At 38.5% G+C, this 15,456-nt stretch overlaps 1 protein-coding gene across 1 annotated transcript; it reads right to left on the bottom strand.

Moving 5' to 3' along the window:
- Positions 1 to 9,419: 9,419 nt before the first annotated feature.
- Positions 9,420 to 11,225, bottom strand: LOC134311246 (uncharacterized). The gene is made up of 3 exons (XM_062992850.1): positions 11,039 to 11,225; positions 10,847 to 10,942; positions 9,420 to 9,529 (listed from the first exon to the last, which is right to left on the bottom strand). The coding sequence occupies exons 1-3, from the start codon at positions 11,223 to 11,225 to the stop codon at positions 9,420 to 9,422; spliced, it is 393 nt and encodes a 130-aa protein (XP_062848920.1).
- Positions 11,226 to 15,456: the final 4,231 nt, after the last annotated feature.

Genomic DNA, 15,456 nt, shown 5'->3' with positions numbered 1-15,456 from the left:
GACACACACTAACACACCACCACCATGTCAGTGTCACTGCAGTGCTGAGAATAATCCACCACCTAAATAATACCTGCTCTGTAGTGGTCTGTAGGGGTCCTGACCATTGAAGAACAGAGTAAATGCAGGTTAAGGTAAATATACATTAATATAAAATGATAAAGAAAGAAAAACACAAGGATCAATCATCTTACCACTGTTGATCTGTTGGCTTCGAGGCGTCTGCATTATCAATTACCTGCATTACATTAAACAGCAGTCAGATCAGATCATCCTAAAGCAAGTAAATAAAAAAGTATATAAGACAACTAAGTTAAAGGCATAGCTCTGTCACGAGCTAAAGATTCAAATGAAAACTCTCAGGATGTAAGACATTTTCTTGACGGAGATCTGCCCCAGTGCCCTATTTTCTTCCATAACAGACTTGTTATCCACAGTTCACCTGTGCACACCTGTGAACATGTTTCCAGCTCTTTGAATTGCATGTAGCAGCAAGTGCATATTTTCAAAAAAATTGTTTCTTAGTCATATAAAAAAACTGTTGAGTAGTCATATACAACCCCAAATCAGAAAAAGTTGGGACAATATGGAAAATGCAAATTTACTTTGACTTTTATTTGATTGCAGACAGGATGAACCTGAGATATTTCATGTTTTATCTGCTCAACTTCATTTGAGTCCTTGATGAGCAAAGATGATCAGAGGATCTCCAGTTTGTCAACAAATGTGTGAGAAAATGATTGAAATGTTTAAAAACAATGTACCTCAAAGAAAAATTGGAAGGGATTTGCATATTTCTCCCTCTACAGTGCATAATATTATTAAACGGTTCAAGGAATCGGGAGGAATTTCAGTAAAGTTTCAGTTTGCGTAAAGTCCAAGGGTGCAAGCTTAAACTGAACGCCCGTGATCTTTGATCCCTCAGACGGCACTGCATCAAGAACCGCCACTCAACAATAGCTGATATAACCACATGGGTGAGGGATTACTTTGGCAAACCTTTGTCAAGCACTACAATACAGAGTTACATGCACAATTGCCACTTAAAACTTTACTGTGCAAAAAATAAACCTTATATTAACCATGTCCAGAAGCGGCGTCGACTTCTTTGGGCTTGGAGGCATCTAGGATGGATTATCACACAGTGCAAACGTGTATTGTGGTCAGATGAATCAGCATTCCAGGTATTTTTTGGAAAAAAAAAACGTGTGCTCCGGACCAAAGACGAAAAGGACCATCCAGACTGTTATCAGCAACAAGTCCAAAAGCCAGGGTCTGTCATGGTATGGGGGTGTGTCAGTGCCCTTGGCAAAGGTCATTTACACTTCTGTGATGGCAGCATTAATGCAGAAAATCTTAGAAGATCTTAGGGCAACATGTGCTGCCTTCAAGACGTCATCTTTTCCAGGGACGTCCATGTATTTTTCCACAAGACAATGCAAAACCACATGCTGCACACATTACAAAGGCATGACTGTGGAAGAAGAGGGTACGGGTACTGGACTGGCTTGCCTGCAAAATATTCAACGACGACCCGGTACTGTTGCACATCTTAAGACGTGTTTGCAGGAAGAATGGGACTAAATAAAAGCTGAAACACTAAATCACTTGGTATCCTCGGTGCCTAAACATATTTTAAGTGTGGTGAAAGGGAATAGCAACATTACGAAGTGGTAAATGCTTTACTGTCCCAACTTTTTTTGGAATGTGTTGCAGGCCTGAAATGCAGAAATGGATGTTTATTAATAAATTACATTAAGTTGAGCAGACAAAATATGAGATAAAAGTAAATGTAAGAAACTTTCCATGCTGTCCCAACTTTTTCTGATTTGGGGTTGTATTTAAAACCCAGAAGTCCAGATAAGTTACAACAGGTCTCCAAAATTCTAGATTATTCTAACAACCAGAAGAGGGAGCCAAGTAAACACCACAGTGCAAACAGTCGAAACAAATGAGAGCCTGTGGTTTTCAGACTTCTCCCCTGAATAAACAAAAGCATAGAAGCCATTTGTCAACCATTTGTTATTTACTTATTCATACAGTGTATCACAAAAGTGAGTACACCCCTCACATTTCTGCAAATATTTCATTATATCTTTTCATGGGACAACATTAAGACATGAAACTTGGATATAACTTAGAGTAGTCAGTGTACAACTTGTATAGCAGTGTAGATTTACTGTCTTCTGAAAATAACTCAACACACAGCCATTAATGTCTAAATAGCTGGCAACATAAGTGAGTACACCCCACAGTGAACATGTCCAAATTGTGCCCAAATGTGTCGTTGTCCCTCCTTGGTGTCATGTGTCAAGGTCCCAGGTGTAAATGGGGAGCAGGGCTGTTAAATTTGGTGTTTTGGGTACAATTCTCTCATACTGGCCACTGGATATTCAACATGGCACCTCATGGCAAAGAACTCTCTGAGGATGTGAGAAATAGAATTGTTGCTCTCCACAAAGATGGCCTGGGCTATAAGAAGATTGCTAACACCCTGAAACTGAGCTACAGCATGGTGGCCAAGGTCATACAGCGGTTTTCCAGGACAGGTTCCACTAGGAACAGGCTTTGCCACGGTCGACCAAAGAAGTTGAGTCCACGTGTTTGGCGTCATATCCAGAGGTTGGCTTTAAAAAATAGACACTTGAGTGCTGCCAGCATTGCTGCAGAGGTTGAAGATGTGGGAGGTCAGCCTGCCAGTGCTCAGACCATACGCCGCACACTGCATCAACTCGGTCTGCATGGTCGTCATCCCAGAAGGAAGCTGACGCACAAGAAAGCCCGCAAACAGTTTGCTGAAGACAAGCAGTCCAAGAACATGGATTACTGGAATGCCCTGTGGTCTGACGAGACCAAGATAAACTTGTTTGGCTCAGATGGTGTCCAGCATGTGTGGCGGCGCCCTGGTGAGAAGTACCAAGACAACTGTATCTTGCCTACAGTCAAGCATGGTGGTGGTAGCATCATGGTCTTGGGCTGCATGAGTGTTGCTGGCACTGGGGAGCTGCAGTTCATTGAGGGAAACATGAATTCCAACATGTACTGTGACATTCTGAAACAGAGCATGAACCCCTCCCTTCGAAAACTGGGCCTCATGGCAGTTTTCCAACAGGATAACGACCCCAAACACAACCTCCAAGATGACAACTGCCTTGCTGAGGAAGCTGAAGGTAAAGGTGATGGACTAAACCCAATTGAGCACCTGTGGCGCATCCTCAAGTGGAAGGTGGAGGAGTTCAAGGTGTCTAACATCCACCAGCTCCGTGATGTCATCATGGAGGAGTGGAAGAGGATTCCAGTAGCAACCTGTGCAGCTCTGGTGAATTCCATGCCCAGGAGGGTTAAGGCAGTGCTGGATAATAATGGTGGTCACACAAAATATTGACACTTTGGGCACAATTTGGCCATGTTCACTGTGGGGTGTACTCACTTATGTTGCCAGCTATTTAGACATTAATGGCTGTGTTGAGTTATTTTCAGAAGACAGTAAATCTACACTGCTATACAAGCTGTACACTGACTACTCTAAGTTATATCCAAGTTTCATGTCTATAGTGTTGTCCCATGAAAAGATATAATAAAATATTTGCAGAAATGTGAGGGGTGTACTCACTTTTGTGATACACTGTATATTCATACATACATGCATACCAATAGGTTTTTCTACCATATAAGTAAAACTCAATCCCTAACATAAACTTTTGGAGTTTGTAGGCTTTAAATTCTTAAGATAGACAAACTGTGGATTTAGGGAAATGTAATGTTCATGCAATATTCATTTCATTTATTAATAAACATCCATTTCTGCATTTCAGGCCTGCAACACATTCCAAAAAAGTTGACACAGTAAAGCGTTTACCACTTTGTAATGTTACCATTCCTTTTCACCACACTTAAAAGACATTTTGGCACCGAGTAGACCAAGTGATTTAGTGTTTCAGCTTTTATTTTGTCCCATTCTTCCTGCAAACACGTCTTAAGATGTGCAACAGTACGGGATCTCAATGTACTTTTTGTACTTTTCTGACCACAGCCCCATACCATGACAGACCCTGGCTTTTGGACTTGTCACTGATAACAGTCTGGATGGTCCTTTTTGTCTTTGGATCGAAGCACACTGCGCCCATTTTTTCCAAAAAAAGACCTGGAATGCTGATTCATCTGACCACAATACACGTTTCCACTGTGTGCTGGTCCATCCTAGATGACTCTAAGCCCAGAGAAGTCGACGCCGCTTCTGGACATGGTTAACATAAGGCTTCTTTTTTGCACAGTAAAGTTTTAAGTGGCATTTGTGCATGTAACTCTGTATTGTAGTGCCTGACAAAGGTTTGCCAAAGTAATCCCTCACCCATGTGGTTATATCAGCTATTGTTGAGTGGTGGTTCTTGATGCAGTGCCGTCTGAGGGATCACAGGTCACGGGCGTTCAGGTTAAGCTTGCATCATTGCACTTTACGCAAACTGAAACTTTACTGAAATTCCTTCCAATTTCTTGAAGCGTTTAATGATATTATGCACTGTAGAGGGAGAAATATGCAAATCCCTTCCAATCTTTGTTTGAGGTTCATTGTTTTTAAACATTTTAAATTTAATTTTCGCACACATTTGTTGACAAACTGGAGATCCTCTGATCATCTTTGCTTATAAAAGACTCTTTCCTGGATGCTGCTTTTGTACCAAACCATGATTACAATCACCTGTTGACGTCACCTGTTTGGAATCACATCATTATTTAGTTTTTTCACCTCATTACTAGCCCTAAATTGCCCCGTCCCAACTTTTTTTGGAATGTGTTGCAGGCCTGAAATGCAGGAATGGATGATTATTAATAAATGAAATGAAGTTGAGCAGACAAAACATGAAATATCTCAGGTTCATCCTGTCTGCAATCAAATAAAAGTCAAAGTAAATGTAAGGAACATTGTGTTTTTATTTTATTTACATGTTCCATACTGTCCCAACTTCCATACTGTCACTGGTGAAATGTTTTTTTTTTAACCCGCTTCTTATCACAGAGCTTTTTTGAAAGCACCTTTTGCAAACCTGGTGAAGTTTTTGTGTTACCATGTACTATTAGTAGTGGAATCCTTAAGGAACAGCTGGTTTCATTCTAAAGTGATCGAAACTACTATAATTGATGTCAGGTGTGGGCCGGTTAGTGTGGTTGTACCTAAGCAAGTTCATAATGGTTTACTTATCCAAACCAGCAATTTTACTAATTTAATTAGAACAATTTATCAGTTTTAAAGATGAAGAAGCTAAATGTTTTGGGGTTTTTTTATGGTATAATGTGACAAAAGGCAAGGATTTCAATAAAGTATGTTGATTTTTATAGATGCTGTACACTGTATACAGATGTGTGTGTTAGCATAATGTATTTTTATTTCCAGTAGGTGGCAGGGCAGACATACCCTGAACAAAGAGCTGGGATGGGAAAGCAAACTAATGCCTACAGTCCAGCTGGAAAGTGTGCACACCCCTTTCACCTTCTCCACGTTTTATTACATTACAGACTCATTCTATAATAGATTGAGTTCATACCCCACAATGACAAAGTAAAAGCAGGTTTTTAGACATTTGTGCTAATTTATTAAAAATCAAAATGTAAAATATCATATGTACACAATTGTGCACATTCTTTGATATGACACCCAAAAGTGAGCTGAGGTGCATTTTGTTTTCATTGATACTACTTTCATTGAGATGTTTGTACAATTTAATTCAGTTCACCTGTGGTAAATTCAATTGACTGGACATGATTGGGAATTGCCAATGAGGAATTGCCTATATAAGGTCCCAAGTGCATTTCAAAACAAACTCCAAGCCATGGGGTCAAAGAAATTATCTGCAGACCTCAGAAACAGGATTGTGTCAAGGCATAGATCTGGAGAAGGGTACAGAAAAATTGCTCTTTTTTAGCAGCTGGACTGGGGCTAGTCCTGATAAAAGGAAAGATGAATGCAGCTAAGTACACTGAGATCCTTGAAGAAAACCTGCTCCAGAAAGCTTTGGACCTCAGACTGGGGCAAAGGTTTACCTTCCAACAGGACAACAACCCGAAGCACACAGCCAGGAGAAAGTCTGTGAATGTCCTTGAGTGGCCCAGCCAGAGTCCAGACCTGAATCCAATCGAACATCTGTGGATGGAGCTGAAAATGGCAGTGTACCGACGCTTACCATCCAACCTGAAGGAGCTTGCAAAGATATGCCAAGAGGAATGAGCAAAAATGTCCAGAAACAAGTGTGCCAAGCTCGTAGCTTCTTTCCCAAGACGCCTTGAAGCTGTAATTGCTGCCAAAGGTGCATCAACCAAGTATTAGGCTCAGGGTGTGTACAGATATGTAACCCCTAAATAAACCATTTTTGTAAAATAAAATTGCATATTTTCTAAACCCTATTTTCACTTCGTAATTACTGGTGATTGTGTGTAGATGCATTATAGAATGAGAATATAAAGTAATAAAACGTGGAGAAGGTGAAAGAGGAGTGCAGACTTTCCGGCTTGACTGTATATTAGGTCAGTATTGAGTAATCAGTCAAAGAAAACTAATACACAGACATCAACTCCATGTGGGGAGTCACTGATCACTGGTCCAAGTCAGAAATACATATTTAATAAAGCACTACTGATTATTTTATGTTGGTGTTTGTTTTTAACTGTAGGCAGTGAGCTTACACAGGAACCGTGCATAACTGTGATGCAAAACACCGCATTTCTGAGAAACCAAGATGAGGAGGTGATTGTTATCTGAGAATGAGGTTTTCACTTTGCCTTGCACATGATGTGCTGTTAAACCTGTGGTTAATACACAACGTCAACAAACTGCTCTTTCTGCAGGCAGGCTTTTATTAATAGCAGTGAATAATTTTAACAGAAAATACGCATGAAACATAACAGGGTGAATACATATTTAAACACGCATACACAGACTATAAAGTAATAAAAAACACAAAATATTATTATATTATATGAATAGTAGTAGCAGTATGTTCCAAAAATCTGAGACCACTAGATTCAAAGATTCAACTTTTACTTAGGATTTTATCCCAATTATATGATTTAAAGTCAAAACATTTGTAATTAATTAGTAAAAAAAAAAATGCAAAATAGAAGCATTTTACCAGTGGTTTCAAACGTTTAACTTAGTTTTTACTTTATATATATATATATATACAGTAATTATTGTGCACTGATGAAATAAGCTAATTATGAGCCAAAATATCACTTTAAACACGTCCAAATCTATTGAAACAATTTCAGTTATGAATCAAATACATGTAAATGTATATAATACATGTATATAATAAACTATAAGCAAAAATAACACATAAAAATAGGAGGTTTTTTTTATACAAGCACAAGCTAACGACCATGTTCATTCTATCACACATTCCCTTACTGATTCATTATTTTAAGCATTTTTGCCAAGTGAAGTAAACAAAAATGAACAAAACCCAAACAGACAAAACTCACACATATGTACAGAGAACATGTTAAACCACTCATCTGAGCATTCAAGGAATCGATTCAAAGATTCAACTTTTACTTACGATTTTATCCTGATTATATGTTTTAAACTAAAAAGAATTAAAATAGATTAGTAAGAAAAATTCAAAAATAGAAGCTTTTTTTGAACTTTTGTGAGCTTTAGATGTACAGAAAACATTTGTACAACAGAGTTGATTTCAGCGATTCAAGTAATCGATTCAAAGATTCAACTTTTACTTACGATTTTATCCCAATTATATGATTTGAACTGAAAACATTTGTAACAAACTAGTAAGATAAATGCAAAATATGAGCTAATAATGAGCTAAATATCACTTTAAACACGTCCAAATATATTGAGGCGATCTCAGTTATGAATCAAATCAGCGATTCAAGGAATTGATTCAAAGATTCAACTTTTACTTATGATTTTATCCTGATCATGTTTTAAACTAAAAAAAATTGTAATAGATTAGTAAAAAAAAATGCAAAAATAGAAGCTCTTTTTGACCTTTTGCGTGCTTTAGATGCACAGAGAACATGTTAAACAACTCATCTGAGCATGTGTACTAGAAAGGATCCGACTCAAGAAATTGTGACCATTTGTACCAATGAGTTGATATCAGCGATTCAAGGAATTGATTCAAAGATTCGACTTTTACTTACGATTTTATCCTGATTATATGTTTTAAACTAAAAAAGAATTGTAATAGATTAGTAAGAAAAATGCAAAATTAGAAGCTTTTTCACCCTTTGCAAGCTTTAGATGTACAGAAAACATTTGTACAAAGGAGTTGATTTCAAGCGATTCAAGGAATTGATTCAAAGATTCAACTTTTACTTACGATTTTATCCCAATTATATGATTTGAACTAAAACATTTGTATTAAATTAGTCAGAAAAATGCAAAATATGAGCTAACATTGAGCTAAATATCACTTTAAACACGTCCAAATATATTGAGGCGATTTCAGTTATGAATCAAATTAGCGATTCAAGGAATTGATTCAAAGATTCAACTTTCATATACGATTTTATCCTGATTATATGTTTTAAACTAAAAAAAGAATTGTAATAGATTATTAAGCAATATGCAAAAATAGATGCAAAAGTAGAAGCGTGCTTTATATGCACAGAGAACATGTTAAACAACTCATCTGAGCATGTGTATTAGAAAGGATCCGGCTCAATGAATTCAGACCATTTGTACAAAGGAGTTTATTTCAGCGATTCAAGGAATCGATTCAAAGATTTAACTTTTACTTATGATTTTATCCCAATTATATAATTTGAACTAAAAAAGAATTGTAATAGATTAGTAAGAAAAATGCAAAAATATGAGCTACTAATGAGCTAAAATATCACTTTAAACACGTCCAAATATATTGAAGCGATTTCAGTTATGAATCAAATCAGCGATTCAAGGAATTGATTCAAAGATTCAACTTTTACTTATGATTTTATCCTGATTCTATGTTTTAAACTAAAAAGAATTGTAATAGATTAGTAAGAAAAATGCAAAAATAGAAGCTCTTTTTGACCTTTCGTGTGCTTTAGATGCACAGAGAACATGTTAAACAACTCATCTGAGCATGTGCATTAGAAAGGATCCAGCTCAATGAATTCTGACCATATGTACAAAGGAGTCGATTTCAGCGAATCAAGGAATTGATTCAAAGAGTCATCTTTTACTTATGATTTTATCCCAATTATATGATTTGAACTGAAAACATTTGTAATAAATTAGTGAGAAAAATGCAAAATATGAGTTAATAATGAGCAAAATATCACTTTTGTGTACTTTAGGTAAAAAGAAAAAAATTTAACATAACCCAAACAGACAGAACTCACACAGACAGTGACCGGATCGAACCGAACTCCCCATTGACCCGGGTGCTTCACACCACCCACTACACCATCTTCTCCTTTTAGATCAGAAAGGCTTTAATTGTCATCATTACATTTAACGCAACAGCTTTGGCCAGCAGAAGTCGAAGTCCATTTACGAGCACGGTCATGGACTTTCCTTTCGGATCACCTACAAAAAAAAGTATCATGGTATAAATTTTGAATTTCAGATCGAGCAAAGCATAGATTTTTGAAAATACAGTGGTACTTTGAAACTCTTGGTGTCGAGTTTAAAAGGGATTGAGTTTCAAGGTGTTTATTCCAATTAAGATGTTTGGGAAACCTGTTAATGCATTCCATGGTCTGGTGGAACTGCATATATTTAGGCTAATGTAAAATAATGTGGTTGTTTTTAACACTTATAAACTGAAAAGAACACAAATATAATATAAAAACACTGAAAGCGCATTGACATGACCAGTGACAAAATCAAAACGTCATCAAAGTGCGCACTCTATCAACCGGTGTTCCTTAGGGCTCTGTACTTGGACCGCTTGGATCACTCCTATTCCCTATCTACACCCACTCTCTGGGTAAGGTCATAGCCTCCCATGGCTTCTCTTACCACTCCTATGCAGATGATACTCAGCTCATTCTGTCATTTTCACCTTCAGACACACAAGTCTCAGCTCGCATCTCAGCATGTCTGCGAGATATCTCACAATGGATGTCAGCTCATCATCTAAAACTCAATCCCAGCAAGACAGAGCTGTTACTTATTCCTGGAGATCTCTCTTGATGACTCCCAGATCAGACCATCTGATAATGTTAGAAGCCTTGGTGTCGTCCTGGATAACCAACTGACCTTCTCTTCTCATGTAGCCAACATGACAAGATCGTGTAGGTTCCTCCTCTACGACATCAGGAAGATTCGACCATTTCTCTCCAAGGAAGCCACTCAGATCCTTGTGCAGTCACTTGTAATCTCACGGTTGGACTACTGCAACTCCCTACTGGCAGGTGCTCCTAAGTCCACTATTAAACCCTTGCGGCTTATTCAAAATGCAGCTGCCCGTCTGGTTTTTAACCAACCTATGCACTGCAACATCACCCCACTTCTGCGTTCTCTTCACTGGCTTCCTGTAGCTGCACGCATTCAGTTTAAAACACCGATGCTTGCCTACGAAGCCAAAAATCGACCAGCCCCAGGCTACCTTGGGGGTCTGATCAAACCCCACTCTGTATCACGCAAGCCCCAAGCCACTAGTCTCACCCGACTTGATCCTCCACCCAGAACTCAAGGAAGACGAGCATCAAGGCTCTTCTCTGTACTTGCAAACAAGTGGTGGAACGAGCTTCAGCAGATTTGTGTTCTTGAACTGTTGTCTACTTAAACTACAGTAAGGTAATGTTTACTATGGAAGCACTTCTGTAAGTCGCTCTGGATAAGGGGGATGTTGAGTTACAAGGTACCACTGTATACTAAAACATACTGATGACTTCTTACTAGAAACTCTGGTGTTATTGGTGTTGGTAATGACAGCAGTATTATCAATCTGGGGACATTCCTCTTGGGGAGGTGGTGTTGATTTTACTAATTTTACTAGAAAAAGAAAAAAAACAGTCATATAGATCAAATAAACATATCCAAAATCTTGTCATCATAATAAGCTTATACAGTATTAGACAGAAAAACTACCTTTGGAAGCTGTTTCCTTCATAAATTCACACTCCTTAATGCCGTCAGTGGAAAAGGCAGCATAGTAGTAAGTCCCACTTTTAGATAGTACAGCTGTACTAACACTGTGACTAGAAAGCTGGCCCGTTTTTTCCAAACTCAGAGACATTGTTCCCTCTTTAGGAGAGAACCCAGCAGCCAGACACATATCTGGTCCATCCTGATAGGGAGTCAAGACGGATAGAGAAGGTGGAGCTTGTATGACATTTTCTGTGGAGCAGAAAAAACTTGATCATTAGATCCAATTTTTATAAACTGAACATGATAAAACAAATCGACTTTGACAATCAAATCAAATCAAGGTTTATTTGTCACATACATAGTCATACACAGTACAACTGGCAGTGAAATGCTTTTGTGACTGCTCCACCATAGTAGTTAAAAAAGTAAACAAAGTAGACAAAAATATATGTTATACAAAAAATAGAAATGTTTCAAATCTAAAGTGTAAAAGAATACAGAAATTTAAAAGTTAAAATTAAGAAAGCTTAAATATAATTTAAAAATAAATAATAAGTAAATTAAAGTGAACCAAGTGTGCGAAAGTGACAACAATTGTGCAAGAACTATACAAAATATTGATCTATTATTGTGCAACATAATGCAGAGTGTGAATATCATACACAAATACAAATCCATATACATATACACATATCTATATATATATACTCATGTATACACATAAATTTAGGTTCGTGTACGTTAGTCCTGATTGCTATTTTGGTTGAGGACTCGAATAGCTTGTGGAAAAAAGCTTTTTCTCATCCTCTCTGTTTTGGCTTTCAAGGCACGAAAGCGTTTCCCAGACCGTAACAAAGAAAACAGTCCATTGCTGGGATGACTGGGGTCCTTTACTATCCTCCTGGCCCTTGACCAGCACCGTTTCCTGTATATGGACTGCAGGTCAGGAAGCTGAGTCCGGATGATGCGCTCAGCTGAACGCACCACCCTCTGGAGAGCCTGCCTATCCTGCTTGGTGCTGTTTCCGAACCAGGCAGTGATGTTTCCTGTTATGATGGATTCAGTGGTGCAGGTGTAGAAGGTACGAAGCACCTTGGAGGGTAGTTTGAAGTCCCTTAAGCGTCTGAGGTGATATAGACTCTGACGAGCCTTCTTTGCCAGCTGGCAAACTACTGAGATGCAGATGAGGGACTTCAAACTACTGAGATGCAGATAAGGTTGCAGGAGAAAGTCTAGGCATGTACGTTTTTAGTATTTAGTTTAGAGAGCTTATTACTATTTTATCTTTAGGACTTGTAGGGGCGGCACAGTGGCTTGGTGGGTTGCACTGTCACCTCACAGAAAGAAGGTCCCGGGTTCGATTCCCAGGTGGAGCGATCTGGGTCCTTTCTGTGTGGGTTTGCATGTTCTCCCTGTGTCCTTGTGGGTTACCCCCGGGTGTGCCAGTTTCCTCCCACAGTCCAAATACATGATTGTTTATTAGGATTTTACACTTTGGTTACATTCATGACAAGAACGGTAATTACTCTTTACACAAGGTACATCAGTTCACAAGTTTATATCGAACACAGTCATGGTCTGTGGGAGGACACCGGAGACGGGGAGAACATGCAAACCACACAGAAAGGACCCTGACCGCCCCACCTGGGGATCGAACCCAGGACCTTCTTGCTGTGAGGCGACAGTGCTGCACACTTAGCCACCATGCCCAATACATGAAGTCAGGTTAATTGGAGATACTAAATTGCCCTAGCTGAGACTCTGTGATGCCCTGTGATGGAAGGGTAACCTGTCCAGATTGTTTTTTACCTTAAGCACAGTGAATTCCACTCACCGTGACCCTGACCAGGTAAAGCGGTGGTAAAACAGACAATAAATGAATACATTGTGAAACTGCTGATCTTTAAATAAGATTCACTGATATGCATGTGCTGGTATACAATAACTAGTCTCTGACCCACCGAGACTCCACAAGTCATCTGAGGAGTCTTATGGTATCTGGTACCAGGACATGAAGCAAAGTGGATCATCCTGTAGTGCATATTTGTGTATTCTATTTAGCAGATGCAGTCTATAGATGATTATGTTTTTATTTTTGTTATAATATTTTATTATGTTTTTTTATTTAATTTTCATCTACTGCTTTACCCCAGTCAGGGTCGTAGTGAGTCCAGTTCTACCCATATACTGGATGCAAGGCAGGAATACCATGGAAGGAGCGCCAATCTATTGCAGGGCTTTGGCAAACCCCCCCAGACATAGCCAACTGTAGACACCTGGCCGGGCAACATCTGTGCCCACAAAGCACCATATTTATATAAAACCCCAAATTAGGAAAAGTTGGGACAGTATGGAAAATGCAAATAAAATAAAAATGCAGTGTTCCTTACATTTACTTTGACTTTTATTTCATTGCAGACAGGATGAACCTGAGATATGTCATGTTTTGTCTGCTCAACTTCATTTAATTTGTTAATATACCTTCATTCTTGCATTTCAGGCCTGCAACACATTCCAAAAAAAAGTTGGGACAGGGGCAATTTAGGGCTTGTAATGAGGTGACAAAACTAAATAATGATGTGATTCCAAACAGGTGATTGTAATCATGGTTTGGTACAAAAGCAGCATCCAGGAAAGGCTGACTCTTTGATGAGCAAAGATGATCAGAGGATCTCCAGATTGTCAACAAATGTGTGAGAAAATGATTAAAACAATGTACCTCAAAGAAAGATTAGAAGGGATTTGCGTATTTCTCCCTCTACAGTGCATAATATCATTAAACCATTCAAGGAATCAGGAGGAATCTCAGTGTGTAAAGGCCAAGGGCTCAAGCTTAAGCTGAACACCCGTGATCTTCGACGGCACTGCATCAAGAACCACCACTCAACAATAGCTGATATAACCTAATGGGTGAGGGATTACTTTGGCAAACCTTTATCAAGCACTACAATACAGAGTTACATGCACAAATGCCACTTAAAACTTTACTGTGCAAAAAAGAAGACAAGTCCAAAAGCCAGGGTCTGTCATGGTATGGGGTTGTGTCAGTGCCCTTCTGTGATGCAGCATTAATGCAGAAAAGTACATCGAGATCTTAGAGCAACATGTGCTGCCTTCAAGACGTCATCTTTTCCAGGGACGTCCATGTATTTTTCAACAAGACGATGCAAAACCACACACTGCACACATTACAAAGGCATGGCTGTGGAAGAAGAGGGTACGGGTACAGGACTGGCCTGCCTGCAGTCCTGAACTGTCCCCAATAGAGGATGTGTGGAGAATTTTGAAACAAAAAATGCGACAACGACGACCCCGTATTGTTGTACATCTTAAGACGTGTTTGCAGGAAGAATGAGACAAAATAAAAGCTGAAACACTAAATCACTTGGTATCATCTGTGCCAAATCGTCTTTCAAGTGTGGTGAACCGGAATGGTAACATTACAAAGTGGTAAATGCTTTACAGTCCCAACTTTTTTTGGAATGTGTTGCAGGTCTGAAATGCAGGAATGGATGTTTATTAATAAATTAAATGAAGTTGAGCAGATAAAACATGAAATATCTCAGGTTCATCCTGTCTGCAATCATATAAAAGTCAAAGTAAATGTAAGAAACTCTGGGTTTTATATTATTTGCATTTTCCAGGCTGTCCCAACTTTTTCTGATTTGGGGTTGTATGTATATATATTATGGACAATTAAAAGAATAATTGCTAACATGGTTTTATTGTAATATTGGCAGACGTTTGTCTGTAATCGTTCTCCATTAAACATACAGAACTAAATAACAGACAAATCTATTTGAGATCAGTGAAATCCATTTATAAAAAATCTACTTGCCTGCAACTTTTTTTTTTGGTTTTTTTAGTTTTAGTTTATATTTATTAATTTACTGATTTATTGTTCTCAGTTACGTTGATAAACAGCATTTCTGTCCTACATTTTAGACCAATGCTTCACAATACCAGCTATTAAAAGTGCACTTTGAACCACAATTTGTAGCACTATTTTGAGGGATTTCACTATTGTAGATCTCAGTTGAGATTGAGGACATATGATATGGTCATGCCAGTCTTGCGATGTCAGTTCTGCATTTTTTCTAATGACTAAATGAGCTTTTTTTTAACTAATTAATAAATGATTATCTTTATAAGTATATAGTAGCTTTTCTGGAAAATGATGTCAAAATACACATACACCGATCAGGAATAACATTATGACCATCTTCCTAATATTGTGTTGGTCCTGACCCGTTGAGGCATGGGGTCTGACACCTTTTCTATCAGAACCAGCATTAACCTCTTCAGCAATTTGAGCTACAGTAGCTCATCTGTTGGATCTGACCACACGGGCCGGCATTGTGCATCAATGAACCTTGGCCACCCATGACCCTGTCGCTGGTTTAGCACTGTTCCTTCCT

This window comes from Trichomycterus rosablanca, chromosome 4 (assembly GCF_030014385.1).
Source record: "Trichomycterus rosablanca isolate fTriRos1 chromosome 4, fTriRos1.hap1, whole genome shotgun sequence".
NCBI lineage: Eukaryota > Metazoa > Chordata > Actinopteri > Siluriformes > Trichomycteridae > Trichomycterus > Trichomycterus rosablanca.
The sequence above is the reverse complement of the archived record's forward strand: the minus strand, read 5'-3'. Positions and strand labels throughout refer to the sequence as shown.